The sequence below is a fragment of the Barbus barbus genome, assembly GCF_936440315.1.
Source record: "Barbus barbus genome assembly, chromosome: 39".
In the NCBI taxonomy this organism is placed as follows: Eukaryota; Metazoa; Chordata; class Actinopteri; order Cypriniformes; family Cyprinidae; genus Barbus; species Barbus barbus.
This window is the reverse complement of record NC_136717.1, coordinates 6,842,638-6,868,872: the sequence shown is the minus strand read 5'-3', so window position 1 is coordinate 6,868,872 and position 26,235 is coordinate 6,842,638. Positions and strand designations below refer to the sequence as shown.

Sequence of the window (26,235 nt, the reverse complement as noted above, 5' to 3'; positions counted from 1 at the left end):
TCTAAAGGACTGATCCCCGTGTTTCAACTTTTCAGCAATGCCCAGTATAAAGACTCTTCACATCAACATTTTGGCATTTGTGCAACAGGAAATAATCCCTCCATTCATTAACTCTTTTGCGGTTAAAGAAATATATGGGTTCAGTACAAGTTAAATTCAGTTGACAGCACTTGTGGCATAATGTTGATTACCACACGACTTCTTCTGGGTTACAGTAAGGCGCTTAAAAAAACCTCACTGTTTCAATAGTGCAGGAATGTAAACATATTTGTAAAGTTATATTCAATTCTGCAATGTACACTCTAAAACATGATGGGTTAAATACAACCCAGCACTGGTTAAAATATGGACAAACCCAGCGATTAGGTTGTTTTTACACAGCGGTTGGGTTGAATGTTTACATTTTTTCAACTGTTGGTTTAAATCAACCCAGCATGTGTTCTGTCCAATATTTACCCAGCATTGTGTTATGCATAAACAGCATTATTTAGAGTATAGACTTTAAACCCTACAACAATAAAAAAACGACAAGCACAACTTTACAGTAATACATGTTTTAACAGAAGAATTAGTGTCAGTGTTTTCTATAAAAATTCTGTGCTTGACTTTTTTTCGCTTTTAAATCTTCCAAAAATGGTCCCCATTCACATCCATTTTTTTTGGATAATAAACATCATGCCACAAATTCTGTTGATTAAGTTGAACTTGTACTGACTTCAGAATTTTCCTTTAAATCAATACATTCAATGACATAACTAGTTTTCAGGAGCTTGCAGAATAGACATAAACTAAAATGGTTACAGAATACATTAGAATAAACCCACATGGCAATGATCAAATCTTGTTCAATTCACCCGAAATTAGAGCCAGATGCAGAAAAAAACTGTGCTAAACAGTAGCTACTTAAGAAATTATTCTGTTTTCGCTGAAAGTGAGAATGCTTCACGATGCAACACAGTCGCAACCAATCAGAATATACAGCATTTGATGTTTATTTGAAAACAGAATTTTCAGTAAGGTTTCATTGTGGGTGGGTATACCCTGCATAATGCTGAACAAATAAAAAACAAGCAGAGATAGTGAAGATGATGTGTCACACCTGAATAGGACATGATATTGAGCTACAAACGCATCCGATCATCCATCATCTGTTTTCATACTGCATGTGTGTGTGTGTGTGTGTGTGTGTAGTGCAGCTGGTGTCCATCTGAAGAGCCTTAGCACTTTGTTAACACTGTACAAAGGTGTCTGATGTGTCCAGTATGATGTGTATTAGTTCTTGTACTAACTATTGTCTGCTGTCACGTTCTTCCTGCTTCTGTATTGAATCATTAGCCATTTATCGTGCAAAATACATCAGCGAGTTTGCTAAAATGTCCAGTAATGTCCACTGTCTAGTCTTCTTACCCAGCAGGGTAATAAATTAAGTGTCTAGTTGATGATGTAAATGTATGGTATACAGTCATTTTGATGTTGTGATAGAGAGTATGTTGTATACATGAGGTATATATATATATATATATATATATATATATATATATATGAATCATAAACGTACTGAATGTATGCAATAAATCTCTTTGAATACTATTTTTGTCTGATCTCCTACATTTAATCAAGTCACCTTTACAGCACTTTATACAATATAGATTGTGTCAAGGCACCTTTACAATGATAAACAGACAATAGCAGAATCAATTATGGAAAATCAGTTGAGATTCTGCTGTAAAGCAGCTCTAAAAGACAATAGTCTCAATATTTTGCTCAGGTCAGTTCAGTGTTGGTTCTCTTTAGATCAATAAAAGTGTGAAGTTAATAATCAGCTATAAGTAGCTCTACGCAAAGCATTTACTGGACTTGAACTTGTATACAAAACATTCTTATGGCATTTACTATACTTCATATGCTGTGTTCCATTCAACTCAGAAATCTCAGCTTCCTATTTGGAAAGGTGCAATAGATGGCATTCAGATTTAATCGAGACACAATATATCGAGTGTATTTGTACACTCATGGATGACAGTACTGTTGCCAGTAGAAAGAGCTCATTAAGAGCTTTCATTTGATGCTTGTATCTCCATTTCACCAAAAATGTCCCTTACAACTTGGTTCTCAACTCTATGCAAATATGGGAGCAGTTATATAGATATATATGTGTAAATATGACATCATTAGGAAGATTGACACAGTTGATGAACTTAAACTATTGAAATGGTAAAATGGTGCACCATTGTCTCTAAACCCCAGCCTGGTTCCATCCGGACATCGTCATCTAATTGGTAACCCCTGGTATAGACAAGTGGGGCACGACTGTACTACATTTGACTTTTAATGGTACACACCACATTAATTATGTTCTCTTTGTGAAAATTTCAATTAAGTGAGGGAAATGTAAGTCACAGGAAGTGAATAAAAGGACCCGAGAAACTTCTGCTCACCAACTGAACCAGAATTTACTCTAAGAGGTAATGATTGTAACATGTTACAGAATAAAGGCTGGAATAGACTACACAGTTTTCCGCCAGATTTTTGTCTGGAGGAGTCAATACACTAGTTGCTGAAAGTCAGAGCCAGTCTGCAGATTTTGTGCAAATATGCTTGAATATGTTCACCTTGATCCGATTACACTATATGCATTATGTGACTCATTATATAGACCCAGAATTACTGTCAACATTAATTACTTATTAAAAACCACTTGTTCCATCAGACTTGATTTGACAGAAAATCAAATACAGAATTTTTACGTGAATTTGCCGGATTAATCTTTTATCCAGTTAATCTTTTATCCTACTTAATTCTGCCTTCAGGTTCTCCTGCAAAGTTCGTTCTTTTGAGCTTTGATTCCCAATTACGTTATTTGACTTTACATAATTTTAGTCAGAATAACTTTGGCAAGGGGCAATTTCATATTTCTATTTAATTTTTAAGCTTTTTAGGCCTAGTAAGATAACATTAAAACTAGGTATGCATGATGTTATCGGACAGATATCGGAATCGGCCGATAATGGCTTTAAATGTAAATAATGGCTTAAATGGCCCAATATGAAAAATTATGCAGAAATGTCTTGCTTTATGAGGAATACCTCAACTCACATGTGCTCAGGGTGTGCTAGAGATTAGATCATGTTAACAGTGTGACTCATTTTTGAAGCAAAGTTTTGTCTGAATGACTATTATATTCACTCTTTTGGATCAGTGCATTTAATCTGCAAAAGCACATAGGCTACAGATGTTGATAGAGTAAACAGTAATAGCACGTGCAGCGGCAGCAGTGCCAGCCTCCTCCAGGTCCTAATGCCCGCTCAGTAAGGAGTTTTAATCTGTAGGGGGCGCTGTTGGCCTACTTCTAATTCAATTAAAAGTAAATAGCCAACACAAGTAACGGAACAAGTAACAAGTAACTCGGAAGCCTTGTGAGCGGGCACCGCCCCTTCAGGAGGACCGTGAGCGGGCACCGCCGCCTCGGAAGCCTTGTGAGCGGGCACCGCCGCCTCGGAAAGACCACAAATAGCAGACCACGCTGCTCGCACCGACATCAGCGGGGGATCCTGCACACTGTGCATCAGCCTGAGACGCTCGGTCACCGGACGCAAATTACTGGGTGCGGCAGACGAGGTCTCTGACACCCCTTGGCTCGCAGCCTTGTCGGCCATCACTGGGGGCGCTGCAGCTTCTGCAGGGGGCTGCTGACGTTAGAGGCTGGTGGAAGGTGAGAGCCCATTCTCTGCTGAGTCCTCATTTGGCTGTTTCGTTCTGTCACGGATTCTGGAAGAGAGATGAGGCGAGGACTCAAGTGCAGGAGAATGGTGTGTCCTTTAATAATAAAATGAAACAAAAACCACCCCGAGGGGGAAAAACAGGCAGGCACAGGCGCGCGCGCGCGCACGCACGCACGCACGCACGCACGCACGCACGCACGCACGCACGCACGCACGCACGCACGCACGCACCGTCAAACATCTCACATTAAACATGAAATAACGAAACAGCACAGGACTGCAGACACCAGGAGAATAAATAGGGAGACAAACGAGGAGGACACAGGTGAAGTCACTGAAACAATAATGAGATAACAAGGAGGGCGGGGTCAGACAATAGACAGGAGAGCACATGGCACAAACAACAAGCCATGTGCTCAAACAAACACACAGTGACATCTGGTGGCCAATAAGGGCACACCAGCAGGACATGACAAACACTGCATCTTTCTGGGGGGAAAAATACAGCAATTGATATATAGTTTATTTATAGTTATTTTCAAAGCTTCAATGTACTGTCAAAAATGTACTGTCAGGGGAAGTCGTGGCCTAATGGTTAGAGAGTCGGACTCGTAATCGAAAGGTTGCGAGTTTGAGCCCCCGGCCGGCAGGAATTGTAGGTGGGGGGAGGGAATGTCCAGCGCTCTCTCCACCCTCAATACCATGACTGAGGTGCCCTTGAGCAAGGCACCGAACCCCCAACTGCTCCCCGGGCGCCGCAGCATGGCTGCCCACTGCTCCGGGTGTGTGTTCACGGTGTGTGTGCATTTGTTCACTACTCACTGCTGTGTGTGTGCACTTGGATGGGTTAAACGCAGAGCACCAATTTCGAGTATGGGTCACCATACTTGACAATACGTCACGACTTTTTTTTTTAAAAACCTTCATTATTGTTTATTTAATTCTAACAAATATGTTCATGTTAAAAGCTAACTAAAATTAAAAAAATATTTTGCTTATAATTTCTGCACAGGAGAGACTTATATATATCGGTAATACATCGGAAATATAGCGGTATCGGTATTGGTATCGGCCAAAATTAGTTGAAATATATCGGCATATCGGATATCGGCAAAAATCCAATATCGTGCATCCCTTAAAACAATCGAGGCTTATCAGGCTGTTCAGTATCTATATTTCAGCATACCTGTGCAGTCACAGAGTCAACGCTGAAATAAAACCATTAATAATTAAAATTAATTGCAACCAGTACAAATGTGCTTTAAAATAAATGAACTAAATGAATCCTACTAATCCTACAAATGCTACAGTTTCTTAAAAAAATACAAATAATGTAATACTATTATCACTATCACCACATGGAATTGTACTGAACAATTATGATTGCTTTAAAACAATCCTAAAACGGTTTCCTGGACACTTCCTTTACATGCCACTGGTCGAAAACAGATTCCACCCTATTCAGATGCCATTTATTTGAACTAGTTAATATGTCCAGCTGGTCGGTTATCCTTAAAAGACAGAGATGTGTAAAAATGTATGAGGAAGTATTTAAAAAACTGAACTGAACAGATATGTTTGTGTTAACAGGACTTTAAAAATTCCATGGGAACCCAGGAGACACAAGAACTAAAAATAAACCCAATGACAACATTTTTACATTCTCTTGTGAAGTCAAATGTTTATGCTCAGCTTAGCAGCCTCTGGGTTGGAAACTGATTTGAATACATTGTAGAAAAGGAGATAAATGATGTGTCTTTGTGTTTATTGCAGAATGGTGCAGTGCAGTAAATCTGGCCGATGTGCGCTTCATAATGCAATCATCACATACACACACAAATGCACATAACCAATGAATGCACACACACATCTGTCAGTTTTATTCCATTTCCATTGGTTATGGTGTGACACACAGCTAATAATAGCACCCAACGGTCTGACCCAACAGCCCCTAGGGCTCCAGCGTTCGTCTTGAAGGGCACCGCGTGAGTCTCCTGCTCATCTTCATTGCTACAGCTCTTTTAAATAGAGCACAAGTGTTATATAATGGCCCAGTGCATTCATGAATGAGAGTGGAGGAGGGGTGCTACATTCATACTGTAAGACTGCACCTCTTCTCAGCTGTCGTTCTGCTGAAATGAATGCGAAGAAGCTAAACACCGCTCGCAGATCTTATTCATGTTAAGGGATCTGTGGGAATTTGCGAACATGACCTATAATAGTGATTCCTCAAGAGCGTTCAGGAAAATGTGATCACCCTTTCGAAATGAAATGAGCTCTGCGGAGGATCCTTGAAATGAAATGAGGAACATGTCTGTCAGAGACGTGTAGTACACTAGCGACTGTTGCTAGGCAAAAAGCAGAGGTATCAGGTTGAACCCTGTAAAAACATGTACTTTATGAAAGGTCATGTAACACACTGATAATAGATTTATGATTCTTTAAGGAAGCATGTCAGATAAAATAGGAATGAGTTTTGACCTTTTGAGGAACGAGAGTGTGACCTTTGTGAAAGTGCTTTTTACAATACAACTGTTCCAAAGCAATATCAAGAACATGTTTCAAATGTAACCAAAAAAATAAATAAAATGTTTTTGATACAGTGTGTGTATATATATATATATATATATATATATATATATATATATAATTATTTTTTTTTATTTTTTTTTACTGTAATACAGTTTTGAAAAATGATATAAATTATATGATGCCCTTACACCCCTTAAAAATAGACCCTTTAGGAAAAATGTAAACTTTTGAACCTCATTACTTAGTAATAAGTCATTTATGGCTTATAAATGTTGACTTTAACATCCTCCAAGATTTTTAAAAGTGTTATATAAATAGAAATTATATAGATATAGTGAATATAATTATAGAAGGTCCTGACAACAGTCAACAGTTACAACAAAATCTTCCACACAATGCCACACCAGCATGGAAACATTTAGACATTTAAATTTGCTGTTTTTTTTAATACTTCCAGGACCTCTATACACTGCGATTTTACTTTTTTAATTAATTGCTTTTGTCTTAAGCAATTAATTTTATCCCTCTGGACCTCTGGATTTTCCTTTCCTTTTCTTTTTTTTCTTTTGAAGATTAAGATGAATTCTTTGGTCCCACTTAAGTGGCCTAAATTAACCATTTAGTACAATGCACCTATTATGTACATGTTTTTACATTGTACTTATATTTTAAAAATACTTGCATGTAATTACATTTATAATTACACTGTTGACCCGTCCCTTACACCTTAAACTAGCCTTAAACCTACCCATACCACCAAACCTGTCCCTAACCTTACCCATATCCCACCTCAATAGCAGCAGAAGTGTTTTGCAGTACAATATGAACACAGTAAGTACATTGTACTTATTTTTTTGATGTAAGTACATAGACCTTAAAGCCACTTAATATAAAGTGGGACCAATTCTTTTTGTGGACAAGTCAAATATTCCAACACAAGAAAAAAAACACAAATTATATTCGTATCTTTACATAATACAGTTTCATAATAGCAAATGATATCAACAGAAATTACAGAAATAAAATGAACATGTTTGTGTTTGTGTTCTGTAGTGATAGCAGCAGCTTGTAGACCTGTTTTCCCTCCTCCTCTCCTCACTCTTTTACTAACTCCTGGTTGCCATGGAGAACTGTGTTGATCTCTCCTACTGAGAGCAATTGCTGTCTGCTCAGGACTGGATGATATTCACAGAGCTACAGTCTTGACATTGTACATCTCAGTGATGCTTCGACCAAAAAGATAACAGCATAGCCTTAAAAAGCAAAGGCCATTATTTACGAAAGATCATCTTGATGTAACCTACTGCAGAAAATGATCTCTAAATTCTCTTATCTTCATTATGATTTAAGTATCTCAGCTGGAGAAACGCATGTCAAGAGAAGTTGAACAAAAATAGGCTCTGCTTTGATTTATTGCACAATTTGTATGTAAATATGGGCAAAATAAGTAGCTCATGTTGCTAGCAAAGCCAAGGTCACAGATTACAAAATGCAAGTGCAGGTGTTCTTTGTAGTTCATGTGTACCTTTCTTGGTGGAACCAAATGACATCAAAATGATTTAATTACAGTATTGTTATAAAAATTGTTTATTTAAATTTTACCACATGTAGCACTTTTTAAGCAACTTGGCTAAATATATATTTTTTTACAGTGTTCGCTCAATGTGTAAATCTATTCTGTAAAAAATATTCTATTGCTAGAGGATTTTTAAATGAAATGGACATTTTTACTATAAATAAAATACCAAAAGTGTAACCACTTTTTTCAAGGTTGAATGCAAATTAGTACATTATACTACTTAGTTAGCATATACACGTTAATCTGTTTTAGGGCAAAATGTGAAGAAAAAGAAACACTGATGATAGAAAAATTCAATAAGAATTTCCTTCAGCTGTAGTGTCTCCCATCAGATGTGTGGAAAAGGACATTTGGCAACATGCTGGAGTCTGTCTGCATTGCGCATTACACATCCACTCACCCACTCTCTCACCCTCCCTCTCTCTCTCTTTTTGTATCTCTGCTGTTCTGCTGCACAGGTTTGAGGAGCACTGCAAGTTTGCTGTGGTCTGATGGCAGTAGGATGGTTATCGTGGATATATTATATACTTGCTGTACGAATGTGAGGCTGTAATGTGAGATAATCTTAATAACACACAGGAGGTTTTGCACAGATCTTGCCTGCACTGCTCCTCAATCTGGCTGCCCACGTAAGTACAAAGACAGTCATTTTATAACATCCCCATTGCCATCATTTGGTTTCACTCTCATTATTTGCGTTTTAAATGCATGTTCATATTGGCAAACAGTGTCTCGATATCTGGTGAGAGCTAGAAAAATTGAATAAATAAAATAGATAAATAAATAAATAAAATGTAAATTATTCATTATAATGATTATACTGGTTGGTGACTCAGAAACATACTGAAGGTTTAAAAAAAAATGTATTCGATTGTTTAACGTTTATAATTATATTACTATATATTATATTTATATTGATGTAAATGCATAATAATAATAATTTATTGTACAATTAGCATACAACAGAACCTCAGCCAGTGGCATTTATATTTTAACAGATATACTAAGAACACATATTCACTAGCTGGCTTACAAGAGGATATGTTCTGACTGCTTTCAGGACACTGCTTTCAAAGCTTGTAAATATAATTGAAAAGCAAGCCAAATTCAAATTAATTTTACCCTTATTCTTATTTGATCCTTAGAACTCTAATTGAGATCATTGTGCAATCTTAACAAGAACGTTGCATGCAATTGTATTGGAATATCTTGCAAGCGGACTAGAAATTCACAGAGCAAAGGCACTGTAGACATTCACATAGCAATGGAGTTTAAAATCTGATTTCATCTTACTGGCAATCATGATAGTCCTGTTGGGAACTTTGTGTTCTTAAAAACCTAATTTTGGGTTTTGAATTCCAAAAACAATATGATTCTAAATATATATTAGGATCCTTGGTTCCAGTAGAAATTGCATGTCTTATTGCATCCCTGTTGATTTGGGGGTGGGTGTGTGTAGGTAGGACATATTTCTTTTCCCTCATGCTACCTGAGGAATCTCATTGCTCCCCTTATTTTCTGGATGACTAGGTGAGGACACAAAGTAGGCGCAGTGCTCCACTGGACATGGAGATGGTCGACGTTTGGTGGAAAATGAGGCTGGATGTCTTGTTGGGTCGTTGACTATTGAAACTGCAGGGCGTTGGATGCGTACTCAACCCACCTGAACATCCGCTGCCATCCAGTACTGCGAGTTTGATCTCCAGGATGACTGTGGTGGTTGCTGGAGATAATATGGACGAGACATCCTCCACTCTGCAGGGGCATCCACAGGACTCACAGTATTCCCCCGAGTGCTGTGAGCGAGTTGTTATCAACATCTCAGGGCTGCGCTTTGAGACACAACTCAAGACTCTTGCCCAGTTCCCCGACACACTATTGGGCAACCCCAAGAAAAGGATGCGCTACTTTGACCCTTTAAGGAACGAGTACTTCTTTGACAGAAACCGTCCGAGCTTTGATGCGATCCTCTACTACTACCAGTCAGGGGGAAGGTTAAGAAGACCCGTCAATGTACCTTTGGATATGTTCTCAGAGGAAATTAAGTTCTATGAGCTTGGAGAAGAAGCTATGGAAAAATTTCGAGAGGATGAGGGCTTTATTCGTGAGGAAGAGCGTCCCCTGCCTGATAACGAGTTTCAGAGACAGATTTGGCTGCTATTTGAGCATCCCGAGAGCTCAGGCCCTGCCAGAGGGATCGCGATAGTGTCCGTCATGGTTATTCTCATTTCTATCGTAATATTTTGCTTAGAGACTTTACCAGAGTTGAAGGAGGATCCACGTGGACGGCTCCAGGTGATAGGCAACAGCACATTCTACTTCAAACCAAATATTCTTACCGATCCGTTTTTTGTCGTGGAGACACTCTGCATCATCTGGTTTTCGTTTGAGTTGATTGTCCGTTTCTTCGCTTGCCCAAGTAAACCTGCCTTCTTCAAAAACATGATGAACACAATCGATGTGGTGTCCATCATTCCATATTTCATAACGCTCGGAACAGAGATGGCGGAGGACAACGAGGGAGGAAAGGAGGCAAAGGGTGGAGGAGAGCAGGCCACATCGCTGGCCATTCTCAGGGTTATCCGCTTGGTCAGGGTGTTTCGGATATTTAAGCTGTCCAGACACTCCAAGGGGCTTCAGATCTTGGGCCAGACTTTGAAAGCCAGCATGCGCGAGCTGGGTCTTCTCATCTTCTTTCTTTTCATTGGCGTCATCTTGTTTTCCAGTGCAGTGTTTTTTGCTGAGGCTGAGGAAAAGGATTCCTTCTTCACAAGTATCCCAGACGCCTTCTGGTGGGCGGTGGTTTCAATGACAACCGTGGGGTACGGAGACATGTACCCCGTTACTATTGGGGGCAAGATAGTAGGCTCTCTATGTGCCATTGCCGGAGTGCTAACGATCGCGCTTCCAGTGCCTGTGATTGTGTCCAACTTTAACTATTTCTATCACAGAGAAACCGAAGGTGATGAACAGGCACAACTCCTCACGGTGAGCAATCAGAACATCGCGTCCGATTCTAACTCCAGTCGTCGCAGCTCGTCTGTTGTCAGCAAGTCAGAATACATGGAGATTGACGACGACCTCAATAACAGCATTGATAATTTTCGCGAGGCGAACCTGCGAACTGGGAACTGCACAGTTGTGAATCAGAATTGTGTAAATAAGGGGAAGCGTCTCACAGATGTATAGATTTCCAATGTCGTTCTAGGCCATTATAGGATGTATATAGTGTACTCTATTAATATATCAGAGTGCTTTAATAAGGCTTCTGATAATGTGTTATTTCATTGCCTATGTTTTATCTCAAGTCCACGAGAGTTGCTTTGATTCTGTCTGAAGAACGGTAGTCTAAAATCTGCCTATGGATACCAAATATTAAATAATTAAAAGACAGAATAACTATATGTACTTGGGTTAGAGTACTTGCATATATAAATGACTTTACATTTTGCAATGCACCTTATCCCAAAAAATGATCAGTTATTCAGTGACTTTGCAAAAATAGATCAGCATGAAGAACTAATACTTTCTTGTACCATATGTTGACCATTTATTTATTTACTCATTGTAGGTTATTGTAAAACATATACAAACTGAATGTTGATTAATTATGCAGATCATGGCATGTTTTATGAAACGTTGAGGTCTGTTTGATATGGTACTATGTATCCTGCTTTTAATACATGACATCAATACGAACTTTATCACGTATAGCCAAGCCAACAGTATAACTCTACTGAATTACAACCACTGCCCACTAAAAGCACAACTTTCTTTAACATCTTTAAAAACAAAGTATTTAAAGTCAGTATCGCATTTTAAAAGTATGACTTTATTTGTTAAAGCTTTTTAAATGTACATATTCAGTTCTACACTTAATTAATCATAAGATCTCTTTATCTAGATTAAATAATTGTAATTATTATATTTAATTATATATTATACTTAACTCATTATAATTGCATATTTAATAATTATTATTTAAATTAATAATTTCATAGTGCCTTCAGTCCTCTAACTGACATAGAGTGTCTCAACATGCAATAGTTACTGTAAAACATTTGCATATCTAATCACACATGATGTGTCGAGGGATATTCCAGGACCACTGGGGTTGAATTTCAGGAAACGGTCCCTCAGCATCCTTGTACATATAATAGAAGTTCATCTCGCTGGATCAAGGCATTGCTTTACAAAGAAATGTGAGACATGCAGTTTTTTTTCTTTTTACATTTTTATGTATTCTTTTGTAATGGCTTTGTTTTGTTCATTGGTTTCTTTGCATCTACCTCAGTGTGGTCATGCATAGTATGCTTGTGAATGCAAACTTCATATCCTGTCAAATTATGGGGAGTGTGGGATAGGGTTTGGTGGGGGAATGAGTATGCAATGGAGGTGAAACAATTTATTTCCACAAAATTATAATTACAAAGTCCAGAAAGTGATGCTAAGCACAAGCGCTAATAGTGCTATATAATATGCACAGGTCTGCATCAGGGACTGTTACTGGTAGAAACTGCCATTACTTTTAATATCCGTAACAATGTGAGTTGAGATCTAAAAAGAACACCTTTAATTTGAGTGTAAATGTTGTCTATCAAAACCTAATGCACTTTAAATGAGAATTTATGTATTTATAGGTTTTGCAACGAGAATGACTAAAAGAGCGAAAGGCAAAATAAAGAATCTAAAAACATTGTGTTGATTTGTCCATGTTAAGGATGTGTGTATATTTGCAGGACAGCATCTTAACCAGCATAGGTGTTTTGCAACCCTTTAATTCGTTCTGTAGGGCGTTTATGATATTGACTTAAATATTAAACATCACAACTGTGGTGCTTTGCCAGCAAAATAAATAGCTGAGATTAAAGAAAATCTTTAAGAAAATATATTTTTACAATGTGTTTATACAGTTGTGTATAAAAGAAATACATGCCAGAGTGATGTTTATTTATTATGACTATAGATGTCTACAGTTTGAGAAACACTTTTATATCAAATGAATAGAATACCATCTAGAAAGTGGACCAAAAATAGTTGTAAAGGTAATTTATGTTTATAAAGATGGAAACAAAAATTTGAATGCTAAAAAAAAGTCAATATATTGTGTTACAGCAAATTCTATGTATCTGTAAAATAACCAGACATCTAATAACCAGGGTTCTGAATCATTATCACGTGTGGCGATTATCTGTGTATTTTCATCTGGGCTTCTAATGTTGTTAGCATCATTTCTTTTTTCTTTTGAAGATGAAAGAGTTTGATATAAATGAATGAACTGAAATGTATTTCTGTACATTTCTGTATTTTGTTTTTTTAAAGGGCCTGGTTTTCATGTTGAGCTTATCATATGAGTGTTATGCCATAAATAAAACTAAAGCACTTTGATATTATGCATGCAGGCAGCTCTGGGCTTACGTTGCTCTGACATCAATCATGCAAATGCTGGGGAAAGCTTTTCTTTCCTTTTTTAAAAAAATTAAACAATCATATCATTTAATTTTGATCAAAATGATCTAATACCCTTATTTCAGTTGCTTTTTTTATGTGTTGACTATTCATGGGATGATAAGGTGTATTCTGTGACATGACTCTATGACCATTTTAAGTCATTTTTTTTCTTACAGTTTTTAAAGAATGTTTTTCTAAATTCATTTCAACTCAGTATTTAGGATAAATAAGAAGCTTCAAGGATTCACATTGATAAATAAATCTAATTAAAATCCTCATCTTGCCTCATCAAGGACTTGTTACTTCTGTTCAATTTAAGTTCAACAGCTCACCCTCTGGGGTCACAACAATTCAAAGGTCTTGTTCTTTGGAAAACAAACAAATAATTCATTAAAATACCTATTAGGCTTTAGTCACATAGCAGCCATGACTCGTTTTTTTTTAAATATATTTATTATTAAAAGCTATTATAAAATTTTAATGTAATTGAATATCAATGCAATATTAACCATGAAGGAACGAGTTTTGTATTTAATATTTGCCACAAACCCTAAAAAAAAACAAGGCTGGAAAAGGAACTTTACATGCATTTCTCATGTTGTCTCAGGGATTTTTGGAGTTGCATCCAAAATAGCATTTTCAAATCTACTGCCTTCTTAATTGTCGTGAGATAGCATTGGACAGTTATGTCTTATTTTCCCTACAGTTTATGTCTTAGTTCCCCGCACAGATTACTTAAGATTGTCTCGTGTTGTACTGGTTGAAAACAGAAAGGTTTAATGTTTTTTTCTATCTTGATTGTTTGATCTTAACAACTGAAACAAAACCGCTAGCTTTTAAAATTTATCAACAATGGAATAAAAACATCTGATCATATATTTGTGGAATTGCCAATTTGAAAGCATCTCTTTTTGAAAATACTGTGCTACAATGCTTTAAAGAAAGGTATCTATGATGAATAGTGAGTTGTACAAGTGATGTTTGGTACAGCATAAAAATGTGAAAAATATCCTGCTTTTGATATGACAGACAATACTCATACAACATGTGTACACACACACACACAAACAAACATATATAACTATATAACTTTAAAAATATTTAATTCATTATAAAATGATTACATGCTTTTCAACTAATATTGATTAAATAATTATATGCTTATCCAAATAAAAAAAAGAAATTCTCTACTGCAATTAGACATTTGGCATTATCATACCTTAATATAATTATTCATTAGATTAACGCATCATGAGCAATAGGTAAATGAAAAGTCTAATAACTGTAGACTTATTATTTTGACCTGTAATAACCATTGCAAGCAAACTGGTGTGTATTTTTCATTGAGGTGCATGCATGCACATGGCTTGAGAAGCAGGACGGTTTGGCAGAGCCTTTAGCTCGGTGCATGTGAGGTTGGCGTGGGAGGGGAGAAGCAGGGAAAAATATACAGACCTGAAGAGACGGGATGAGAGAGAGAGAGAATAAAAACGAGAGTGAAAAAAAGAAAGAGAGGTAGGCAGAAAAGAGTAGAGGGAGTGAAGAGCTAGTGATTCAGCCACAGTACGACGAAACTGGGGCCTGCACGCCTACAGGGGAGAACGAGCATGTACGTTTGCGCACATATGGCCAGAGACGCACAACCTAACGCAAATGCACTGACTAAAAGCTGTTGTGCTCTTTTCCACAGGCATTCTGGGAGTTATTGTAGACTAGACTAAAAATAAGTCTTTTATGTCGACATATGCTCGCACATGGGGAAGCACAGCAGGAGGAGCACAAATACATGGACGGTTTTACTTGCTACAGAATCACAGTGCTACAGAAAGCACCGTAATGACCTTGGTGACAGGATGCATCCATATAGCATCATTTTTACACTTAAAATTTAAATCTTTCCACAGACCTTCTTCCCACACGTTCCCAGGCGCCCGTTCCCTGGGTCATCCTCTCTTTCGCTTCGCTACCCTTCTCTCTGGCAGCCCACTCATAAGGCATGTTGCGTAATGCCACCAGTCTGTTCAATTATTGAGAGCTCTTCCATTTCTCTATTGTTCAGGTGGAAATCAGTGAGCAGATCTTTGTGAAACCAAACCCTTGTGAATGGGCTTTGTCCTCCAAGCTTCCCCTTTCCTAATCTAATCTGACAACAACTGGTGGACTAATTGATTGATTGATTGAACCAATGGGCTGGCTTTGATTCAAGCAGTGGAACTCTACTCATCTCAGTCTACAGTATCCAAATACTGTTATCAGAGCTCATCTGGGCCAGACAACGAACATGTTAGGTCACAACCTTGTAAGATAAAGCTTTTAATTACGTTACATTAAACACTGCAACTTGTGTTTTTACACATGGTTACAATCACAGCTTTTAAGCGCAGATAATGTCCATGAAGAACCACAAAGTCCACCAAAAAGACCTCTACACTTGGACACACATAGCCTTCCATAGCTCATCAGGCTTCATTTTCCATGGCCTATGTTCATGTTATCACACTGGATCTACTGAGGGATGACATTATTGCTAAAATGTGTTTTTTTTATGTCTCAACGTGACTGATGAGAAAGTAAAATATTATAAAAGTTTAAGACTTTTTTTTTCTTTCATAGTCTGTACTAGCCAAGTCATGTGAAGATGTGTTAAGCTGGTGTCCTGTTTCCACTTGGATTCATCTGGTAATAAAATATTCATATTCATTCAGAGAGCAATTGAACTTTCCTGCAAGGCTCAAAGTCTTCAGTATTCTCACCTTTTGACCTCTCAGACCACTCAAATGTCCATGAAATTTGTATTTGGGAGGAGATGAGATATGTTGTCATTTTAGTAAAAAGCCTATAATTATTCCCCAAACATTAGAACTTAATTTTCATGTTTAAACTTTATTCTTGAAATCTTAAAATAATTTATTTGAACATGAAATGCAGCTGTGTATTCTGATAAAATTCATCTTTTGCAACGAACATATAAAAATCAGTATTTCATATTTTTATGAAGGCTTCTGGAGTCGTTTTTGTGAGAGAATTTTACTTCCGCATCTGAAACGCGCCAAAACCAGAAGTGATGCATCAAAAGGGAGAGCGGTCCATTTAAACCACAGGAAAACAATGGATCGCAATGACAGTTCGGACGCTGAGGAAATTGTAAATGTGTATTTACACTCGTATGACGGACCACAGATAAAATCTAATTGAGTTGATGTGAGGAGAACAGGGCAGGTGTTTGGTGAGAGATCAGTGTTAGCTTACAGATATACACACGTTAGCAAATGTAATCAGGCAATAGCAATGCTAGTATTGATACTACCAGTAATAGAAACTAATAAGTGTTGATCAGGCGTGTCACACTCGTTAATATCTGACACTAACGTTACGTGATAGTGGTTTCTTATCACCGCAGGAGAGAGATAAACACGTTTTTTATTCATAGGTGCTTGTGTGGGAAATGCGAGGAGAGCATAGACCTCTCCAGGCCAGCAGACACATGTTTTAGGGCAGAAATCATTTATTACTCTAAGCTAAATACTTGTATACATGTATAAATACATTCTTAAAGATTTGAATATAAAAACAGTCTGAATAATTTTGATTCTCAATTACAAGTGAACTCTATTTAGGTCATGACTACCTATAAGTAACACTTTTTGATGCCATTGGTATAACACAATCAATAATGATAGCATACAGACAAGTTGTCCGCTGGGCCTATGGTGCTTGTGTTGTGTCAGCCATTAGAAGATAGTTTACAGAGGAAGGAGGACTTTATAAAGGTTTTGAATGGCCCCATTTAGTTGACAATCAATAAAAAATAAAATCACAATCAAGCAGATCTGCATTTATGGTTAATTCAATTCAGTTTTATTTATAAATCATAAATATGATTTCATAGCACTGTTAATACCCAACTCAAAACACAACATTTCAACTGTTTATATATATATATGTAAATGTACCAAACATATACTACCAAAATAAATACCATCTGACATAAACATTTAACAATCTTTCAGTCTGGGTATCACACTAATGTGTTGTTAAAGTGTGTTAAATGGTGAAGGCTGTGCTAGATATACACCAACAGCCTCATCATGTTGATCCTCTGACTGAAGGGATCTGGAAAGAGGAGCAGGTGTAGTGGACATGACTGAAGGGATCTGGAGAGAGGAGCAGGTGACAGTGCTGTGTTCTCCTGGAGCCTGTGGTGACCTGCAGTATTCCTCTCTCAGACGGCATATGCTGGGAGAAGCAAACACAAGTTTAGATCACATTCACTGCTGACCATGCTTTTCCACTTGGCCTCCATCACATCTGTTAAGTTACACACCACCGCGGTGTTTGAAGCAGATGCATTAGTGAAGTCCAGTCTCTTCAGCTGCACTAACGCACCGAGGCCCGGAAGATACCGTCCTATTTCTTGTTAGGAAACCTGTGGACTCGATGTCCTGACAGGCTGGAGTTTGTGCAACCTCTACAAACACAATAATTTACCATAACAATGATAAATTGAAATAAAAATAACTACCGAAAACACACTGACTCGCGCGCGCTCAAAGCAGAGTGCAGCACACGACTCCCTTATGTGACGTAATATGACGCGATGTTGAAAAAAAAACGTTTTTTGAGAACTCTGTCAAGGAAAGCCTCACTTTTTTATCTAAGTTTGTGCCCTCGCGTCTTGTAAAACATTTTCAAATCCTGCATTAACGGTTCATGTGGTATTTTCATACAAGGTTATATATTCATTAAAAAAAAAAAAATTTAACCTGCAATGTGCACTTTAAAGTCATACGGTCCCCTGATGGGTTGTATACAGTAGCCACTACAAATTACAATGAAATTTGTTACACTACAAAATGTTATAAAAGCGCGTCATCACTTTAAAAGAGACTTTTGAAACTTGAAACCAGACCTTTGAGAGATACTGCAAATATTCTTATAAATTGTAGCTACAGACCCCCTTTAGCTTTTGGACATGGCTCATGTTTATCACAGTAATAATGGGGTGGGGGGGTTTGTTTTTAGTCTGGTTTTAGTCAGGCTTCTGTCAAACAGAGCACATCTAGGTTCTGATTTGTGATCATATACAGTAATTTGCAGTAAAGTGATTTTGTAGAAAGGGATCTAATATTCAACAAGGCAATCTTTACCATTTGTCTATCCTAATTATATGTTTTTTCTAATGTTGAACATCAACTAAGTTATTAACCTTAAATGGGTTCATAAGTTATTTTATTTTATTTATTTATTTATTTGTAATTATTTGCTAGTTCGGGCACAGTCTCTACAGTATGATATCTAGGTGAAAGATTCTTTGTGTATTGGGATTTTTCTGCTTTCTGTGACGTGAGGCAGCTAGCAGACGGTCCGTTTAGCGAGTCTGTCTGCTTCCTGACCTGGGCCCTAGTTAGTCAAGTAGCAAGACTATGCACCATATTTCTAGAGAGAAGGGTGGCACCATACCAAGTCTGGTCTGCTCCAAAACCTTGTCCAATTGTCTATGAAACCTTATTCTGCGGGCAACACTTAGACATCCAGTCACAGTCTGCAATGTATCTCGTCACCATGGTAAATAGGGAGGAGGCCAGAGCATATTACAATGTCTGACTTCGTACTTGCAAGTTCACATACCTCTTTAATGTTATTTTTAGTAATCTCTGATTGGCAAAGTTGGACATCATTAGCACCAATGTGAATAACAATCTTAGAGTATTAATGTTTAGCATTAGCCAAAATTTGCCAAGATGTCAGGTACTCTGTCTCTGTGCTAGTGAAAGCAATTTACATTAAAATCTACAGGTGTCAGATTAACATGATAGAGGCTGGGCTGATTAGACATATGGTAATATATATTGGCATAGAATGATGGTAAGATAAAGATTCAAAACAAAGCTACACAGAGCTTCAGTCGCAATCTACTCAGCAGCTAGGCAGAAAGGAACCAGAAATCAGGAGACACACGACTCTCAACCACACATTCCCAGTAGATATTTTGCCAGTTTTTTAGACCAATTACTTTGATAATTTATATGTCCTTGTGCACATTGATATAAATGTCAGATTAAATTATACAATTACTCACTACATATGGACAGTGGACAGGGACTTGTATCTTTTTGATCAGTGGTACGCTGCCATTGTACCCCCACACACAGAGGTCAAACTTGTACGTGACCTGCTGGGAGTGAAACTGAGCTGGTTGTGGAAGGCAGGTAGAGGAGATGAGACATACTAATTACTGATGTAACTTTAGCCTGGTGGGAAGGCCAGATGAAAGTGCTTAGATAGAGGCCTACAACACAAATGACCTCACATAAGCCAGCGCTCACGAAGCAAGCTGTACACATGAGACTTTATGCTGTAGTTATGCATTAGGGTATACTACTATAACCCTGGCTCACTAGCTTGCTATAGTGAAGTGACATACTGCCAAGTATGGTGACCCATACTCGGAATTCGTGCTCTGCATTTAACCCATCCAACGTGCCACGGCCAAGTGGCCTTTAGTGAAAAAAATTAAATCAATCAATATTACAGTTGCCCCTATTTATTTTGATCTTTTTCAGGTGTTCATTGTCTTAATGATAACACAAAACAAATTTAACTAATTTTAACGGTTATAAACCAATTTTTTAGCAAATAGCAATGCCATTTGACAATCACAGAACAAGGACACTATGCAGTTTTAAGAGGCTTCTGAAGCAGTTGGTTACTGGCAAAACTTAAATACAACCAACTATTTACAACATATATAGTGTTGTTTATGCTGTATTCATAAAAATACACACCAAAAATGAGTTTTTTACCACAGTTATGTAATTAAGAAATCTACCAGAAACTAATTGGCTCATGCTAACCAATCATACCTTGACCCCTTGCTATAATTTTGAAAATTTGTACAGCTGTGCACAATATACAGTATGTACGCCTACAATTACTGAAATAGCAAAAGCTGCATGTTTTGAACATAGGCAGACAGTTAAACAACACTCTCAAACTGCATGGGTAACATTGGACAATTAGAAATAGTGCTAAAAACAATAGCTAGCAGCTCTGCTTTTCTCTGCCTCAGACCTGACCTATATTGAGAGCACATTACATAATGAGTGAGTGTAGATGGAGAGAGCTAAAACTGAGTTTGCCCTCAAGTGCCTACAGATGCTTCTCACACACATTGACAGAGACTGCATGTTATGTTGATTCAATACACTACATGAAAGGACGTTTAATAGAATAAAAGAGCATTTTAAATTTAAACACACTTAATTTACAGACACATGTAAACATGCAAATACTTAATTCTATGTTAATGTCCAAGAAAACATAAACTCACCCTATATTTGAGGTGAAAGCTCTGATAAGTAGCTTTTAGGGGGAAGTCGTGGCCTAATGGTTAGAGAGTCGGACTTGTAATCCGAAGGTTGCGGGTTCGAGTCTCCGGCCGGCAGGAATTGTAGGTGGGGGGAGTGAATGTCCAGCACTCTCTCCACCCTCAATACCACGACTGAGGTGCCCTTGAGCAAGGCACCGAACCCCCAACTGCTCCCCGGGCGCTGCAGCATAAAATGGCTGCCCACTGCTCCGGGTGTATGTTCATGGTGTGTGTGTGTGTGTTCACTGCTGTGTGTGTGCACGTTGGATGGGTTAAATGCAGAGCACGAATTCCGAGTATGGGTCACCATACTTGGCTGAATGTCACTTCACTTTTAGTTGTTGGGATGGCTTTGTGGTTTGTTACATTGCTGTAAATCCCAAAAAATGGCAACAAACACACACACAAGCATCTAAATACAGTTTATTGTTTGAGATCATACGATAGCTTTGTAAAAGGGACTGGAATTTAAGACGATATTCAACAATAAACTCCAGTTCTGTCATGACCACTCTCGGAGGGTCTGGCATGGTAATGTACATGACAATGTTAATGTATTTGGTCTTGGCGGATATATCTGCTACGCTGCTGCTGTGGCAGAGCAAGTACCGAGAATTGCTTGGGATCACACCCCCAAATTCACAAACATGCTATGCAACACAGGCAACCCATTACATAGCATAAGTGAACACACCCCTTACTTGGGATCGAATCCAAGTGTGTTTTGGTGCTTGATCCCATCCACTTCAACACCGTTTCTCAGGCATTACTTACTGCACCTTCACACGCGTCTGAACCAGCCAATCAAGATCTCCAGGATTGCTAGAAACGTCCAGGCAGATGTTTTGGAGCTGGTCAGAGCTACATTCTGCAGGAAAGTGGCCCTCTACAACTGAAGTTTGACATGTGTTTTAGACTTTGTTCACACACAGCTTTTTTCATACATAGCAACTCTTGATAAGCCAGCAAACTACCTGAAATCTCATTCACACACAAACACCTCTAAATGGCTGTTGTACAATGTCGCACAATGTCGCATGGGGTGAAGTTTGACTGTGTTTTTGAGACAGGAACTGTGACAGTGTATGGCAGAACCAAAATTCAGAACTGATTTTACAATGACTTTTTACTGGGTTTTTTTCAACTGCTTACACACAAATTCAAGAATTGCACACACAAAATGCAAAATGCCTCACATCTCTTGGAAAATGAAGCACTGCATTCAAAATATCACAAACACATCTCAAAAGCAAACATTTGCAAACAATTTAGCAATTTTCCATAATATTAATTCCTCTTAGATTTTTGTGTTACATAGAGAATTGTGTGTTGTGAAAAAAGTGTTTTATGAAATTGAAAACTGAGTCAAAGTCTGAGAATTAGTGTATTGTTCTTGAGATTTGGTGTGTGGTTCTGGTGTTTGAGTGTCAGGTTTCAGGTTTTGTGTGACAAGTAAAGATTTTGTGTGTAAGCAGTTGAATTTTTTATTTTTTTAATTCCAGAATACCGGTTGTTGTAGTAAACAGGATACAGATTGTATAGATATGGAGTAAGTTGTCCCAACAAAACCTGCCATTGAACATCCTAATATAGGCTTTTAGCAAAGTGTGAACTGTAGAACAGAATAGTTCATGCAGTAGTTCATGCAATAAAAACCTGGCCAATAATAAAATAATAATTTGCTAAAGTTAATGCAAAAAAATTTAAGTTAATGTTAAATTCAAGGCATTAATGTTTGCCTACAAAACCACCACTGGCTCTGCACCCGTTTACCTAAATTCATTACTTCAGACTTATGTGCCCTTTAGAAGCTTACGTTCTGCAAGTGAACGTCGCTTCACTGTGCCATCCAAAAGAGGCACAAAATCACTTTCATGGACTTTTTCATTTCATCCCTCCTGCTGGAATGACCTGCCCAACTCAATCTGAGCAGCTGAGTCCTTAGCCATCTTCAAGAAACAGCTAAAAACACATCTCTTCCATCTTTATTTGACCCTCTAACTCTAGCACTCTCTATTCTAATTCTGTTTTATCTATGGGTCTTCTTTGTATTTATTAGTCTTCTTTGTATCTATCTGACCCTCTAACACTAGCTTTCTTTTTTATTCTATCTACTTGTTTTCTTTATAAAAAAAAACGACAAAAAACAAAACAAAAAAACACTTGCTACGTGTACTGTGTTAGGCTAACCGAGACTTGTCATAGCACTTACTGTTGCTCTTTTGTTGGTTTTGATTGCTTTTATTGTCTTCATTTACAAGTCGCTTTGGATAAAAGCGTCTGCTAAATGTAAATGTAATAACAAATAATTTTTTTTTTTAGCTAACTAACTAAGTAATATTTCGTTTATTTTTTATTTACTAACTAACTAAGTAATATTAAGGAGATTTTGCTTTAGCAATTGTGCATTTAAACATCGCATAGATGGGTCAGGCTCATAACAGCAGCAAGTCTGCGCAAGCTCAGGTAAAATGCAGATTAGCTTTTCTGTTGCATATTAGCATCTCACCACAAGCTTAGAATCCTCCAGAGACAGAGACAACCGCAGGCCGCTGTAAACATTATGAGTCACAGTGGTCCCTTCTCTCTCCTGCCATCATCTTTCAAGTCCTATGCTCTCCCTGTTCCTTACCATTTTTCCTCTTGCACTGTAAAGTGTGAAGCACTAGTGGTCACCAGGTCTTAGTAAAATGTAAAGGTTTAGTTCATCCAAAAAATAAAAAATCTGACACTAGTGTTGTTCCAAATCTTTATGACCTCCTTTCTTCTACAGAACACAAAAGATACTTTGAAAACAAATGTCCACAAAATGAAAGTCTCCAATTAAAGCTGCAGTCCGTAACTTTTTTAGTTAAAAACGATCCAAAATCAATATTTGAGCAAGTAGATAACCAGCCAAAACTATCACCTTACTTTAGCCCGATTCACAACGGTAAGCTTTTAACAATGTTTTATAATTTGAATAGTACGGGTAGGTTTTCGTGGGAAATTCGAGCATGGCATTGCGTCATTACGTCACGTCTGTAAACATAAAGAAGTTTTCCTGGCTAGTAGGTCTATCGCATGTGAGGATCTTACAGGTGGTGGATCATTTATAGCCTTTTCTCACAGCAGCTAGAATAATTAAATGTATAATTTTGATGTCTGATTGTGATCCAGAAAGGATTATGTGTTTATGAAACACATGTGAATGAAATTAAATTATATTCCAGTTTTAAATATGCTTCTGATTACCTGGGATTACACAAGATTTGTATTTTAAAGAAAAACAGTTCGAAGGGAGCATAGTTTGCGTTTTGGGTTAAAAGAATTTCTAGATATGAAATTCGAATGACATGATAATTAGATTAGACTGTACAGAAATTGAAATCTACATGCTAATACACACTGCTCATAGTCATGCAATGATGTTGTTAACATGAATCATTTGAGAATAAAGTATAACAATAATAATAATTTGCAGGGTTTAATGTGATATGAGCTAACCGATCTTTAGATTTAATCACCATTTGTAGCGCAATTTATGGTAATGCTTTTTTCTTCAGTTGGTCAGAACAAATGTGGCAGATTTGTTACTTACTTGTTCAGATGGCAAAATATGGTGAAAATTCTTATTTGGGTCATATATTCCAAAACGTAAGATAGAATCTGTGATTGCGAAGTACAGTGTCTATCCACACCAGTGGATAGACACTGGTGTGGATAGACCATTCCTCAAAACCTTCGATTCATCTGCACTGGATCCGTGCCGACTCACAACCCCACGCAAGGAAGATAATTCTGCAAAAAGCTGCAATTCCAGATTTTCAAACAGAGATGGTGACAAAGAGGCAAAATTTACGGACTGCAGTTTTAACAAAAATAATCGTTATACGCTGCTTTACACTATGGCTCCCGTATCTTTAATTTGTGTGATTTTTATATTCATTTTGGTGGGTTTTTTAATATTCATTTTTTGGAGGCTGCAACTGTCCATGACTATAACCCTTGTTTACTCTATAAGAAGTGAGACTGCATGACCCCTTCTCAGGTTAGACCATGAGGCCTTGTGGTTGGGAGTGTAAAGACCCATCATATGAGCAAATGCTGAGATTAGCTATGCATGACACTTCTTTTGTCATCACCTCATTAATGGCACATTTCCCAGCTAAAAACAGAACAGAGAGGCACAACAACATGACGGGCAAAAATAGCACCACACAGTCAAGAAAAAACATTCTTCTTTTGTTTTTTACACTGGTGTGGAAACATGAAGATATTTGTTTGAACTATTCCTTTAAGATCTCATCTGAAATACAGTTCAGATATCTCTCTCATGTTCTTGTTTAGTCTGATAAAAACGGCAGGCTCATATTGCAGACATGCTACACGCAGAATTGACTAGTATAGCTCACTGTGGGTGACTTACATATGCACTTACATAGAGACTTCATAAGTGGAAAATAATGACTAATATAGCAACAGAAATCTAGAACTTACTATATGCAAAATGTCAATGCATTGTCATCTGATTTTCTTAAGGCATTCCCCAAAGTGCCACAAAGTGTTCGCAACAAAATTTACAGACATGTTTCTGGATCATCGATTTGTTTGTCGTGGAGTAAAATTCCTATCAAGAATTGGTTACAAAGGATCTGTTAATGAATCTGTTGTCTTTGGTGAATGGATTGACAAGATTTAAGTCAATAAAAACTACAAATTTTATTATACATATTATAAAGTGTGCCCCAACTTCCCCAACTTTGTGTCTGTGGTGTTACAATGGATATCGCTATTTTAAGAAATAGGGGAATTCTATTTGAACTACTGTAATTTTTGTCAAATTGTAACATTATAATATACATATATATATATTCTGTTAATATGTTAATATTAATATCTTAATATAATTTAAAAATGATACAATTATTAAAAATATTAAGTATAACTTATAATAATAAAATATAATTTAATATAATTTTCACATTTTATATATATATATATATATATATATATACACACACATATAAATGCTGTACGTATGTGCAATATACAACTATTTTTAAGCATACATTTTGCCTTAGGACATGTTATTTTAATTAGTATTAATGTAATCATATTGTTGATCAATTTAATTATTTTGTTAAATACATTTTTAATTATTGCATATTTTATGCAATATGGAGTTTGGTGTTACTTCAAAATATGTGAAATTATTTCCTTCAGATTTAATATTTAAAATTGAAATTTTCAGAACTTGCAATGATTCTTACCTTTCTACGAATAAACACGGAAAAGGTATCACAGACCATTTTTCACTTTTTTAAATAATCTCAATTTATAAATATAGCTGCAAGCAGCAATGACGGGGCCAAGCACATCAGCGGCAAAATGAGGAGCTAAGCATAGCATGGAGCATCAGACCAACTGCAGAAATGAGTAACTGAAGCCATTTTAGGATTATTTTAGTCAAAACGGCTGAAAAATCATATGTAAACCACTAGTAATATGATTTATTGGCTTATCACGTTTGACAAATAGGTAGCACCGTTATCAAATCGATGTGGTGTGTTCTGTGTGAGGTGACAATGGCACACACAAAG

At 37.2% G+C, this 26,235-nt stretch overlaps 1 protein-coding gene across 1 annotated transcript; it reads left to right on the top strand.

Annotated features, from left to right (window-relative positions):
• Positions 1-9,540: 9,540 nt before the first annotated feature.
• On the top strand, positions 9,541-11,022 carry LOC306858890 (potassium voltage-gated channel subfamily A member 1-like; the record flags this gene model as incomplete). The annotated part of the gene is made up of 1 exon (XM_079399670.1): positions 9,541-11,022. The coding sequence occupies one exon, from the start codon at positions 9,541-9,543 to the stop codon at positions 11,020-11,022; it is 1,482 nt and encodes a 493-aa protein (XP_079255796.1).
• Positions 11,023-26,235: the final 15,213 nt, after the last annotated feature.